General features: G+C 35.8%; 1 protein-coding gene across 1 annotated transcript in view; it reads left to right on the forward strand.

The window, feature by feature from the left end:
• Sbf2 (SET binding factor 2) overlaps window positions 1-14478 on the forward strand; it is a 298843-nt gene that overhangs the window by 184449 nt on the left and 99916 nt on the right. The window contains exon 17 of the mRNA XM_013028675.1: window positions 14326-14394. Coding sequence (XP_012884129.1) covers window positions 14326-14394 — 69 coding nt within the window. The remainder of the gene's footprint in view (window positions 1-14325; window positions 14395-14478) is intronic.

Below are 14478 nucleotides of genomic sequence, written 5' to 3' on the forward strand. Positions count from 1 at the left end.
AAAAAAGCCGGAAGTGGCACTATGGCCCAAGTGGTAGAGCGCTAGCCTTGAGCTGAAGAGCTGAGGGACAGTGCCCAGGCCCAGAGTTCAGGCCCCACGACTGGGCCCAAAAATAAATAAATAAATAGAACGTAAGTTATTTTCCCACATACTATAGAAATTCTTCTTGCTCTCAGTTGTTTACTTGCTACTGGCTGACACATTACCATTGAACCATCACACCATTCCTCTAATCCAACTTCTTACAGGTTATTTTAGAAATGGGATCTCATAGACCTTTCTGCTTTCTGCCCCAGTGGTCCTTGAACCACAGATCTTTGGATCTCAATCTTCTGAGTAGCTAGGCTTGCAGGCTTGAGCCAGTAGTGCCTGGCAAGTGACAGAATACTAGAGAAGGTATTTGAAAAGATTTATTTTGGCTCACAGTTTTAGAGATTTCAGTTAGCAGCACCATTGTTTTGGGGCTTTGCTAAGGGAGTATATCATGTTTGAAGGACCTAACAGAGAAGTGTTGTTCACCACACAACAGCCAAGAAACAGAAAGACCAGAAGGATTGTTCTGGCAACAAGGTGTGCCCTCAAAGCTACACACTCCAGTGATTTCCTTTCTCAGAGTAGGCCCTACTTCCTAATAATCCAACCCATTGAATTAATTGATATAGCTAGAGCCCTCATGCTCCAATCACATCTCAAAAGCATTAGCTGGCAACATTCCTGTAACACATGAGCCTTCAGGGACGTTTTTAGGATTCAAACCATAATAGTCTATAACCACACTATCATTTCTTCAGACTTATTTAAAGAATTTAACTCACAAATATATTAATTTTGAAAGCCTTATGGTGAAAAAACAATGTTTTTCTTCAGATGAAACTAATACACCATGTGTGTATTTCTTATACAAAATGTGTGTAAAAGCTAATGACAATCACAGATATAGCTTAAAAATAATAATGTGTGCTTGAGTGTGATATCCATATGTAAGGATTAGTTCCATATTTAATCTTTATAATTTTTACAGCTGAAACTAAATGTCTATGAAAATAATACCAATTAACTAGTGGCATATGAAAGAATGAGAGAACGAACAAAGAGAAGTTAGTCCATGGGCTAGGAATGTGGCTTAGTGGTAGAATGTTTACCTAGATTCATGAAGCCCTGGGTTTGATTCCTCAGTACCACATAAACAGAAAAAGCCAGAAGTGGCACTGTGGCTCAAGTAGTAGAGTACTAGCCTTGAGCAAAAGAAGCTCAGGGACAGTATACAGGTTCTGAGTTCAAGCCCCAGGACTGTAAAAAAAAATCCAGATAGTCTCTAGTCTATTCCTCTTCTAGCCCCTCTTAAATGCCTCTTATGCTGCTACAACACTTTTTTTCTACTTCTCTCTAGTGTGGTATGTTAAACCCACTGGTCTGCATTAGCTATGGCAGAGCCTGCCTATCTGTTAGTACCACTAGCTTGTAAGTCCCTTGAAAAGAATAACTTCTGTTGTAAGGACCCTGTATGCATATATTGTAGACTCTGAGCTCATATGTATTAGATGAAAAGTAATAAAGACATGTAAGTATCGATCAAGTAAGCCTAATTGATTAAGACACTTAAATTTTAATCATAAGTATTTGAGGACAAGATACTTTAGGCAAATAGACAATAATTTGAGAAATGTAGGAATTCATTTAGATTAATGTAGATTTAAGAATCTAAAAATCAAGTAGGTGAAACTTTTCTAGGAATTTTTAAAGATCATATTAGGTGCACTAAAGGTCAGTAATTTTCAAAATTTTAAGCTTTATAGAATAACCAAAGAACTTGTTGATTAAAACATAGTACTCCCTGGGTGCTGGTGGCTCATGCCTGTAATCCTAGTGACTTAGGAGGCTAAGAACTGAGAACTGACATTCACAGCCAACCTGAGCAGAAAGGTCTGTACGACTCTATCTTCAATTATCTAGCTAGCTAAATAAATAAATGGAAGCAGAGGTTGGGCTAAGTAAGTAAGTAAGAGTACTATCCTTAAAGGAGAAAGCTAAGCATGAGCATGAGGCCCTGAGTTCAAGCCCCAGTACTGGAATCAGAAGCTGGGGGGTGGGGGAGGAAGTACTAAGTTTTATGCGTCAGTAGGTCTGGGGTGGACTCTGAGAATTCTCTATTTAACAGGTTCTCAAGTTATACTGATAAATGTCATATAGTATGAACATTTTTAGAATTACTTAGCAAATAGGCTAAGAGAAAAAAGTAAGCTGAAGAAGAGAAAGAAGAAGGAATGACAATGTACAAAATGAATAGAAAAATTAGGATAGAAATAGCATGGAACCCTGACAGCACACCAAGGAATTAGAAAGACATAGCCTCTCTCTATACCTCCCTGACTAGGATAGCACTGCACTCGCAACTGAATATTTTGAAATAAATATACAAGGCACAAGACCTATTATGCTCTTTTACTAGCCGATCATTTTAGTTTCAGAAAGTTAACCTTCTTCTGCAGTTACTCCTCAAATACCAATACTTTAAGAGAAAACTTTTCACCCCACACTAAAATCTTCGAAGCAAAGGTAAAATGATAAAGATAATGTTTAGATAATGTTTCTTCTCATATGCTACAGATATCAAACACTTTATATCACTAAAGTAGAGGAGAATATAATAATCTACAACCTGATTAAGCATATGTTCTGAAAGAGCAGGTTTTATATAGATGTGTTACTCTCACAGTGGTGCTTCAAATGTCCAAATTAGATCATATGAACTGTACTCAAAGGTTTCTCTGTATCAGCAGCTTGGCCCTGCTTTTGCCTCTTCCATACATTCAGCTTCCTCCCTTTGTCCAAAGCTCAGTTGCCCAACTTAGAATAAATTCTTCCTCTTTCCCAGTTCTACCTGTCTTATGTCCTTCCCTAAGAAAATGTGTATATTTGAAAGAGAGACAGAGACAGACAGACAGACAGACAGAGAGAGAAGAGAAAAGCAAATATAATTCAGGACCAAAGAAAAGAATTTGATAGGCTATCATACCAATTGTTTGACAGTGTTTCAAAAAAATTTTTTTTATGGGTCCTAGCTACTACTTGAAATTTCAGGTCCAAATTATGTATGACTAATATTTGCATGTATGTCTAATTTATGGTTGCTATATTCTAGTAATATACCTGCCAATTACCTATGTTATTTTCTGTTTCTTCAGAGTAGATGACTGTGTGTTACATCTTAAAAGTTAGTACATTATTGTTGTTTTGGTTTGGTTGTTGCAGTAATGGGATTTAAACTCTGTATCTTACTCTCTTACTAGGAAAAAACTCTGCCATTTGAGTCATACAACTAGTTCTTTTTGTTTTAATTTTCAGCTAGGATCTTTTGTTTTTATTAAGCCTTGAACTGTTGTGAACCACAAAATCCAACTTATTTGTTGAGACTTTGGTCTTGCTAACCTTTTGCCCAGGTTGACCTCAAACTGTGATCCTACCAATCTCCACTTCCCTAGTTAGGATTACAAACCACCACACCTGACCTAGTAAAGTTTAAAAAAGAATAAAAGGAAGGATAGACTGTTTCAAGTCTTGGTTGAAAGCCCGTGTTTAACAAAAAAATGAAGGCAAGGAATTAAAATATTTCAACATAGATGCATAGAAACATTTTTAGAAATTATAAAGGCAAGAATGATGTAACTCTGGGCTCCTGGTCATTTTCATTTAGTGGTCATCTACACATTTACTTCCACTTTCCTCCTGAAATACTAGATTTCTTTCTTTTTTCTTTTTTTTTTTGGGGGGGGGAGGGGGAGGTGTCCAGTCGTGGGGCCTAAACTCTGGGCCTGTGTGCTGTCCCTCAGCTCTTCAGCTCAAGGCTAGCGCTCTACCACTTGAGCCACAGTGCCACTTCCAGCTTTTTCCTTTTTGCTTATGTGGTGCTAAGGAATCGAACCCAGGGCCTCATGCATGCAAGGCAAGTGCTCTACCACTGAGCCACCTTCCCAGCCCTAGGATATAAATTTATAAGTAACAGAGATCAGGTAAAATAAAATTTTGGAAGACAAAGCAAATGGAGAACTGATTTAGTAAGCATACAAAAGCTGAAGTTGGGAGGATAAGGAGACACTGAAGTTAGGAGGCTGGGGAGTACTCTACTCCCCAAAGACTCAGAAATTATTATTAGTTATAGCCATTGTGAAAATCCAAATCTCTAAGCAAAGGAAACAGATGACAACTGAGAAGACAAAATGAACAGCAATTAATTGTCTAGTGTTCCTGAAGGCTAATCAGTGATCAAATAACTGTTAATGTCCCTACCTGTATACCCAGGCCAACTGAAGGATGTAGAGGAAAAAGGAAAGTCACATTGAAAAGAGCAACTTGATTGAATGTGCAGTTACAATGTGGGAAAGCTTTTCCCAAGAAGGTGTGAAAGGAGGTTGAGTCTTAGAGGTGGAAGAAAGAGACAGGGGTAAAGAAAACATAATTTAGGATAGTCTGAGTTTAAGGTTTTCACAAAACTTCATAGGTTTCAGGTCAGCTGGAGCTGAAGGCGGGCTTGGCCTGGGTTAGATTCAGATTTCAGAGGCAGTTTATACCATAGAAATGATAGGAGCAACAGAAAGAATATATAAAGATAATGAAAATGGTGAGAAAAACTGACATTTAGAAGTTGGGCAGAACAATAAAATTCTATAAAAGAAACTGAGACAGAAGTGTCACAAAAATAAGTCAAGAACTAAGCTAAAACAGTGTCATGGAGGCCAATGGAAAAAGTTTTGGTATAAAGAACTTGCCGAGTTCTAGTGGCTATGGTCCATAATCCATGCTACTTTAACAAAGGTATTGTGGTAATTCAATGAAAAAATGATGTTCTTTTCAGTAGATGGTTATAAGATATTCACCCTTACCTCCTACCATTTATAAAATATATCTCAAATTATAGGCCTCAAGCCTATAAAACTTTAGGAAGAAAACATAGGGAAGTTCTTTGTTACACTGGGATAAGGCAGAGATTGCAAATCATTTAAAATATTAAATTGTACTGCACCAAAACTTGATTTTTGTTTGAAATATACTGTTAAAAACTTAGTGAACAGGGGCTGGGAAGGTAGTTCAGTGGTAAAGTGCTTGCCTTGCATGCTTGAGGCCCTGTGTTCGATTCCTCAGCACCCATTAGAAAAAAAAAAAGCCAGAAGTGGCGCTGTAGCTCAAGTGGTAGAGCTCTAGCCTTGAGCTGAAGAGCTGAGGGGCAGCACCTAGGCTCAGAGTTGAGGCCCACGACGGGAGCCCCCACCCAAAAAAAAAAACTTAATGAACACTACATTCTAGAAGGAAAATTGGTAAAAGATGTCTGATAAAGGACTTAGATCCTAAAATATATAAAGAATTCTTATATTCAGTAATAAAACAAGCCACTTCATTTTTTAATGGATAAAGGAATTAAAAAAATTGATCATAGTTAATACAGAGATGCTAAATAAGCACATGAAAATATGTTCAATATTATGGACATTAGAGAAATACAGATTAAACTTCAAAGAAATATTCAATTTTGAAGAAATACCACTGCACATGTATCAAAATATCTAAAATTAGAAATACTAAAAAATACTAAATACTGACAAAATTTTGAAAAAAAAACCTAACCCAGTAAAACTCCTAATAAAATAGTATAGCCAGTTTGGAAAATAATTTCAGTTTCTTATGAAGTTTTCACTTAAACATATGACTTAGCAACCCATCCTTAGATACTCATCCTTGAAAAATTAGGTTAACATTAAAAACTTGTACACAAATGTTAATAGCTCTTTTCTTAACTGCTCAACTGGAAACAACCCAAATATCCTTCAGTAAGTAAATGGATAAACAATCTATGCATCTATATTATAGCAAATTATGTAATCCTACAATGTAGATGGATCCCAAAGACATTGAAAGAAGCTACTCTTCTTCACCACAAGGTTATAGCCTGTACAGTTCCATTTATGTAACTCAAAAAGAGACAGAGCCATTTGTTACCAAGGATTAGGAGCAAGAGGAGAGCAGGATTCTAAAGTCATAGCAATAAGAAAATGAGAAAAGGACTGATAGAACCATTCTGTATGCTAATTCTGATGGTGGTTGCATATACTAAAACCTGTAGAACTATATAACCAAGAAAACAGGCTCACACCTGTAATTTTAGCTGTTCAGGAGGCTGAGATCGGAGGATCACAATTCAAGGCCAACTTGGACAGGAAAGTGTGAAAGTTTTATCTCCACTAAACTACCAAAATAAGCTAGTAGTAGAGCTGTGGTAAAGCACTATCCTTGAGCAACAGAAGCTCAGGGACAGTGCCCAGGCCCTTGAGTTCCAGGACCAGCACCAAAAAAGTGGGGGGCATTCTTTAATGCATGTTATTTTAAAGTATAAACTTTAAATTTTCTCAGAGCTCTGAAAACATTGCTATGATTTTCTATTACTCAACATTGTTAAGCTTTTCTTTTTTAAAATCTGATTCTGCTTTCTTTGTAGATAACCTGTTTTCTCCCTTCTGTAACATATTGTAGATGTGTTTCTGTATGGTATAATAAAATTTCACCTGGATGTGTCTTGCTATACATAATCTTTCATTTCATCTGTGTGATAGTAACTGGACTCTGCATCTGAACACTAAATAGTTTTCATTATGACTTTTACTTCCAACGATCTATTTTCTTTGTTCCCTGTTTGAGGCATTTTTTAGACTTTTTTACTTCATATTCTTATTTTTTAATTCCTGAACATAAAGGCAAAATGAAAGAATATTTTAACAATTATCTTGCAGCCTTGTAATTTCATCAGTTACATTCAGCAAGTAAATTTTTAAATGCTTTTTCAGTGTTTGAACTATCTTGAACATCCTATTTATAATTTACTGGAATATTTTTTCTTTTGCTTGTCCATAATATCATTTTTAGCTTCAGTTTAGTACCTTATTGCATTTGAGAGGCAAAAGAACAGAGGGAGCCAGGAGCTGGTGGCTCACACCTGTAATCTTAGCTGCTCAGGGGGCTGAGTATGAGAATTGTGGTTCAAAGCCATCCTGGATAGGAAAGTCCATGAGACTGTTGTCTCCAGAAAACCTGTGGCTCAAAGAGGTAAGAGTGCTAGCTCAGGGATAGCGTCCAGGCCCTGAGTTCAAGCTCTATGACTAACCACTACACACACCCCCAAAGAAAAAAGAAAAAGGAACAGAGGGTTTAAAGTTAAAAAGTAAGTCTCCCTGGGTTCAAATTTCTAGGTCTGCCATTTGTGGCTGTATAATCTAAGGCAAATAATTTATCTTTTTTGAAACTCAGTTCCCTCCCCAATCCCATCCTACCTCTCTCTCTCTTATACAAACACAAAAAAATGAGCATAATTATAGCATCTATTTCATAGAAATGTCATGAAGATTAAATGGAATAATTTGTGTAAATTCATAATTAGAATATATCTGATACTTGGTAGACAATGAAATATTAGCTATTATTACTATGTATTAAGTAGAGTTTTTTCTAAGATTCCAGCAAATAAACAGGATTTTAAAAAGACAACTAGACATACTTGGATCCATTCATCCAGAGAACACAGCATAGTATTTTAAGCCTAGTATTCACCTTCTATCTCAGTGTCACATTGCATATAAATAAGCATTGTGTTCAAAATTGTGCTACATTCTTTATGGATTTTTGTTTATTTTAGCATTAAAATACAGTGGAACTGAAAGTATGGTAAAAATTTGTTTTGCCAATATTTATCTATAGCATTGCACTTGGAAAAATGGGAATATAAGGATATTCATAATGAAATACCTAAGGAAAAACATGTAAATGACAGAGCAAGTCATCAGTAGTCTTCGGGATACAAGACGAGAAGGTGATAGAGAACATGGGTTAACTAGAGCTGCAGCTTATCAGGAGTGTAGAGGCAGGAAGACATAATGATCACATGGATGTTAAAGTAGAGCCATTCCATGGAAGTTCACAGACCAAGCAGGAGAGTTTGGTCACTGTGCTGTAACAGAACATAGCTAAGATTTGTGAACGAAAAGAAATACTAGAAAAAAGGTATTTTTGCCCCTCTAGAGAAGATGCAAATGTTTTCAGTATTATGAACAATTCAACCCTTTTTTGTGAGCTATATCTAATTAAATTAAAAGAGAGTCAGTTCTATATTTTTCTATCTCATTTTATCCTTAAATGTTTAAATATAACATTTTTGAAAGATTACATAGTTGTATGAAATAAGAATGTTGTCCATGACAGTTCAAAGGTATGTAAGTTAAGATTATGAAGTAATTGAGGATAATGCAAAATTAAGATTGTAGGGTTTATTCCTCTTCAATTGTAGCAGGAAAACTAGAGGTAAATTACATAATAAAGTTCAGAATAAGTCATTTATAAGTATTCAAGTCCTTGCAAGTTTAAAAATGTTTGGTATGATTGTAACTACAATGCCGTATTGTGTAGTCAAAGCACTGAGGACTTCAGGATATGTATTTATGGACGATTCCCCAACAAGATAACTGCACTGCTCTGGAATGCAATTGCTATGTCAATTGTTGTATTCTTATTGTTTTAGAATTTTTCCATCTTTCAATTTAATTAAGTTAGAATGTCTCTAACGTTATTTGTAAAGAATTCCATATTTATATTTTGCAATCAACATTTGACTGGTGTGCAGGTTTTAGAAATGAACTGTGATGTGTAAACACTTGTAAGATAATGAATAGCTCTTTCTAGGCTAAATGTTTTATGATTGCTTACTCCCTGCTAATTGGTCATGGGTCGAAATCCCTCATTGTTTAATTTTTTAATTTGTGGGAACTTTTTATAAATGAGTATGTAGGGGCTTCATATCACAGCTGTTGTCATTTAAAGTTTGGACAGCATCATTACAAATGAAGCCCTGCTGTGAAATCAAAGTCAAAAGGCATCTTGGCATTCCAACCATTTCCTTGGGAGAAGATTACAGCTCAAGTCTGTTGAACTTTATTGCCTTGGGCCTCATGACAGTTTTCAGAAACATGCAAGGCATTTCTGTTAAAGAAATTCAGATGTGCTAGGACACAAATGATATTCTAGCTCATAGCTCTGTTCTAAGGGGGTAAAGAGTAAGTCAGGAAAAAGATTCACCCTTTTTGCTATATTTTGGGATTATTGTATTCAAAAAAATCTGTGGAGATAATTGAGACTATTAGTAATACTATATAGGAAAAAGATGTATTGTTTTTCTGTACAGCTCCTATTTTAAAATAAAAATCTAAACATGACTGAGGTAATAACTGCCTTCAAAGTCTCTCACCTTTACTTTTCTTCCCTGTCCACCTTCTCTTCCCTCTCCTTTCTTCCCCTTCTTTTTCCTTCCCTTCCTTTTTCTTTCTTCCCATTTCCTGGTACTGGAGATATATCCTAGGCTTCTTACATTATAGGTAAGCACTAAAGTCATCTTTCCATTGACTTTATCATTCTCCTTGTAGAAAATTCTCATTGATTTATATTTCTACCTCTCCCTTCCTGTCTCTTAATACATATGTCTGAAAGAGAAATATTACTCAAATAGTTTATTTTATATCTAAAACTCCATGTTTTTAAAATTTAAAGCAAAAGATCACTTGATCCAACTTGAGATCTATACAACCAATAACCAGATTCCAACAAAGGTCTTCAGAGAAATCATAAGAGAATATAGTTGTCCCTTTCATTTAAAGATGTATCCTATTCAGCCACAAATTATCTCATTCCTTTAAAATGTGTTCTTACTTGTTACCTGTTTTCCCTCTTAGGGTAGAGTTTGCTGACTTCATTAGATACACACAGTAGATAATAAGTATTTGTTGAATGAGTGAAAATTGTTACACAAAGGAGTATCATTTTATTTTTCTTTAAAAATTGAATACCTAATTATACCATTTGTTCCTGTTGATTCTTTGACTTTGTAACATTCTGCAAGGTCTACCCAAATATTCTGCCACTTGTCATGAATATTGATACTGCTTCTAATTCACTACAGTAAAAATACTGTCAAGCCAGGCACAGTGGCACACATCCGGAGCTAGTGTCCATTAGATCAAGTAGGTTTTTATATGCATTTTCCTATGTGTATCCACTAGTTCTAGCTTTTGTATTCAGTAACTCTAGCTTTTGAGGTTTTTCTGTAAATCTTCTGAATATTAGTTTCTTACCTGTTTGACTTGTCAAACTCTTGAAAGAAAATTATTACAGTTTCAGGGACTAGGAAGTTGGCTCAGTGGTAGAGCGCTTGCCTTGTATGCATGAGGCCCTGGGTTTGATTCCTCAGCACCACATAAGCAGAAAAAAAAAAGCCGGAAGTGGCGCTGTGGCTCAAGTGGTAGAGCACTAGCCTTGAGCTGAAGAGCTAAGGGACAGTGCCCAGGCCCAGAGTTCAGGCCCCACAACCGGACCGAAAAAAAAAAAATTATTACAATTTCAGTACAATTGTGAATCTTCCTTTTTGTTCATTTTGTCTTAGATATTTTGAGGCTATTATTAAGTGTATATACTTTTTAAATTGTTATAGCTTCTTAAATTGAGCTATTTACTATTTGCAATGCTTTTATCTCTTAAAATGCTTTTTGTCTTAATGATTATATGTTTAATTCATAGCCACATGTGGTAGTACACACCTGTAATCTCAGCGCCCAGGAAGAGTACTGCAGAGCCATCCTGGGCATAAACACATAGCATGAGCCTGTCTTAAAAAAAAGAAAATTGGTCTTACCCTGTTCTATTTCCTTTCAAAGTCTGTGCTACCATGATTATGTATTTTGATCATATCTTGATGTAATATGCCCACAAAGACATTTTTATTGTCTTTTTATGGTCAACATATGTTTTAGCCAGTCCAGGATGGTGCATATCTCTAGGGCCAGCACTCTAGAGATTGAGTTTGAGAACTGCTAGGGCAATATAATTAGACCACATCCAAAATTACTAAATTTAGTGAAATTATATTTGAAAATACTATCTGCCAAATTTCTCTGATAGAACCATAGTTTAAAAAAAAAAAGGTCTGAGAAACCCTACTGAGAGAGAAAAATCTTAATTTTGTTTGCTCAGTATTTTCCCAATTTCCCCCAATAATAGATGCAGAACTCATATTTACAGAACAGTTTGAGGATATTTCTACCACCAGCCCTCACAAACTCCCCTACTAAAAAACTTAGCCCTTAATATTCCTTGTAGAATCAAGCTTCTTTTTCTTCATATGTTATATTTGCTGATATTGTCAAGGATTCTGCTGTTTCATATGACTTCTTTTTTTTTTTTTGTTCTTTTTTTATTGTGAAAATACTGTACAGAGGGGTTACAATTACATGGGCAAGATAATGAGTACATTTCTTATCAAGCGTTGTAGCCTCCTTTGTTTCCCCTTCCCATCCTCCCCCCACCCCACCACCCAATCCTCCTTCCCCCCCACACACACACATATAAATTCTTTACTCTCCTATAGAAATTAGATTTTTTTTCCAAGAATGAATCTTGCTTAAAGTAGCTATCTATGACCTTCCTTTAAAAAAAAAAAAAAAACTAATCTGTATCCTGTGTCAGAAGCCACTAACCCTTTGCACTTGGTCTTTTCTCCCTCTTTATTTTGATGAATTTCCTCTAAAACATTCAAAATTATTAGCCTTTCTTCTCTTGACATCACTCTTGATTTTCCTATCTTGGTTTTCCATTACTTACTATACATAAATCATAAATAGCTATCTTTCTGGTTTCTACCCTGAGCTCCTTTTTCTCATTTTTTATTTTCTTCTTGAATTTTATTCTTTTATTGAGTCACTTGTTTATCCAATATATAGTAATCAATGTGATACCTTAATTGCAGGTATTAAATTTAATATATAGGGAATATTACACGTAGACTTACGGTATTAAGTGTAAGAAGTTTGAGCATGTCTTATTTTTTTAAGTTGTGTCAGAGAAAGTGAGCTATTTGAGAATTTTTTATTTTAGAGATTTTTCTTATTCCAATACTCATTAGAGTATATTCTTAAAAAAATGTTTGTCAGAACTAATGATGCTTGGAATTATTACCAGATTATAGTACCTAGTATATTTATGCTAGACAAGACTGCCTAAATTTAGGGTAGGTGGTCTCCCAGGCCATGACTTGTGAAAGAAAGCCTTTTCCTTTCTTTCCCAGGGCAGTAATCATCCTGATACTCCATGCTGGACCTACTAAGTACCAATAGTGTTTTGAAACAAACCAAAGCTGTCAATGGTATATTTCTACTTTGCATTCTGACTCTGTCTTTTCTTCTAAGCCTTTGTCCATGATATCCACACACTTATACAGCTCTAAACCTCCTACTGCTCTCCTATTGAGGTCACCTTAGCTTTCCTCATACTACAAAATTATTCATGGAAGCTCAGAAAACTCATATTTCTACCCTAGCAATGGAATAAAACAAGAATAAAAAGTGTCATGAAAAATCATGCACTGATAGATTCTAGTCATGCTCTGGTAAATTTCTATGTTTTTTTTTCTCTCATCTGGAAAGTGGAGAAATTACACTAGAGTAATTTATATCTAAGGTTCAAGTTCTGTGAGTTTAAAATCAGTTCACACAAGTATGAATAATGGTAAATTAAGGTGTAAATAACTGATTGGTCAGGAATTTGCATTTTGATAGAAATAAAGTACAGTGTTTAAAGTTGGGTTTTTATTCATGGTACCTGACCATCTAGGAAGGAGGACAGTTGCAGCTTTTGTTGCCCTTAGGCACTGTGCCAGTCCTACCTATGACTCACTTTATGTCGCATTGCCAAATGAAGGACTGGTTAATAAAACTATGCATATACCCACCTAAACGTAATGTCTTCAAGATTCCTCCATTTTATAGCATGTGTCAGAAATTCCTTCCTTTTTTAAAGCTAATTAATGTTCATTGTGCTTGTTTTATTATGTTTATTTCCATATGCACACATGAGTTATGTGAGTGTACAAATACATAGCTTTTTGCTTTTAGTTTTTGTCTTTATTTGGGGGGGGGGTTATGGCAATAAGTTAGAAATACTGGAGCACATAATAACTCCTTTTTTCTCTGTATATCCTATTTTTTTGTTTGTTTTTTGTTTTTTTTTGTTGTTGGTTGTGGGGCTTGAACTCTGGGCCTAGGCACTGTCCCTGAGCTCTTCAGCTCTAGGCTAGTGCTCTACCACTTGAGCCACATTGCCACTTCCAGTTTTCTGGTGGTCCTTCCCCGGGCTGGCCTTGAACCACAATCCTCAGATCTCAGCCTTCTGAGTAGCTAGAATTACAGGAGTGAGTAATTACCTGTTTTCTAATTTTATATAGAGTTTTTTCTTTTCTTTTTTTCAAGGACTCATACTATTTTCCACAGCAGTTACACAACTTAATATTCCAATTGAGATTTTTGTGCTGTTTCCTAACAACATTTCATGCAATGAGCTTCAATGTTAGTGATATTTCTTCCCTGATTAATAGCCCATTTATGTAACACTAAGAAAAAATACTCCCAACTACTTATAAAAGGCATCCCAGGGCTGGGAAGGTGGCTCAGTGATAGAGCGCTTGCCTTGCATGCATGAGGCCTTGGGTTTGATTCCTCAGCACCACATAAGCAAAAAGAAAAAAGCTGGACGTAGTGCTGTGGCCCAAGTGGTAGAGTGCTAGCCTTGAGGTGAAGAGCTGAGGGACAGCGCCCAGGCCCAGAGTTCAAGCCCCACGACCAGGCCCCCCCCCAAAAAAAGGCATCCTAGGGCTGGGAAGGTGCTCAGTGGTAGAGCGCTTGCCTTGCATGCATGAGGCCCTGGGTTCGATTCCTCAGCACCACATAAGCAGAAAAAAAAAGCAGGAAGTGGCACTGTGGCTCAAGTGGTAGAGCGCTAGCCTTGAGCTTAAGAGCTGAAGGACAGCGCCCAGGCCTAGAGTTCAGGCCCACGACCAGACCCCAAAAAATAAAAATTAAAAAATAAAACAAAAGGCATCCCAATCTTACATACATACTAAATGATAAAAAAAACAAACTTAGACAATAGGTAAATCGATTAAAACCTCTAGAATTTTTTTTATAAATTATGCAACTTCTAATATTAACAACCTTTGTAAAAGAAATAAGTAAAAAGTAGCTGCTTACCAATAGTGTATAAAAATGATACCCTTCCTAAAGGTTTTTTTACTTCATTTCTGAAAGGAAGTGCTTCAGAGATTATAGTTGTTACCATCCTTAACCTGTGTCTTAGTGACAATTTAGAATAACAGCTTCACAGGACAGTAGACAATGTATCCCAGATTTAGGGCTCCATATATTTGTGATTTCTATTAAATATCCTAATAATGTTTATTTGTTTTTGTTTAAGGATTGTTCAAGTTTAGAAGAATATAACATTGCTGCAGCATTACTCCCTCTAACCAGTGCTTTCTATAGGGTAAGTTGATCTCTGTATAAGATTAATGGAAGTTAATTAATCTTGTCCTTAGTGTATTGAAGATGTACCTATGGTTATATTTGT

This window comes from Dipodomys ordii, unplaced genomic scaffold (genome assembly GCF_000151885.1).
Source record: "Dipodomys ordii isolate 6190 unplaced genomic scaffold, Dord_2.0 Scaffold113, whole genome shotgun sequence".
NCBI classification, from domain to species: Eukaryota; Metazoa; Chordata; class Mammalia; order Rodentia; family Heteromyidae; genus Dipodomys; species Dipodomys ordii.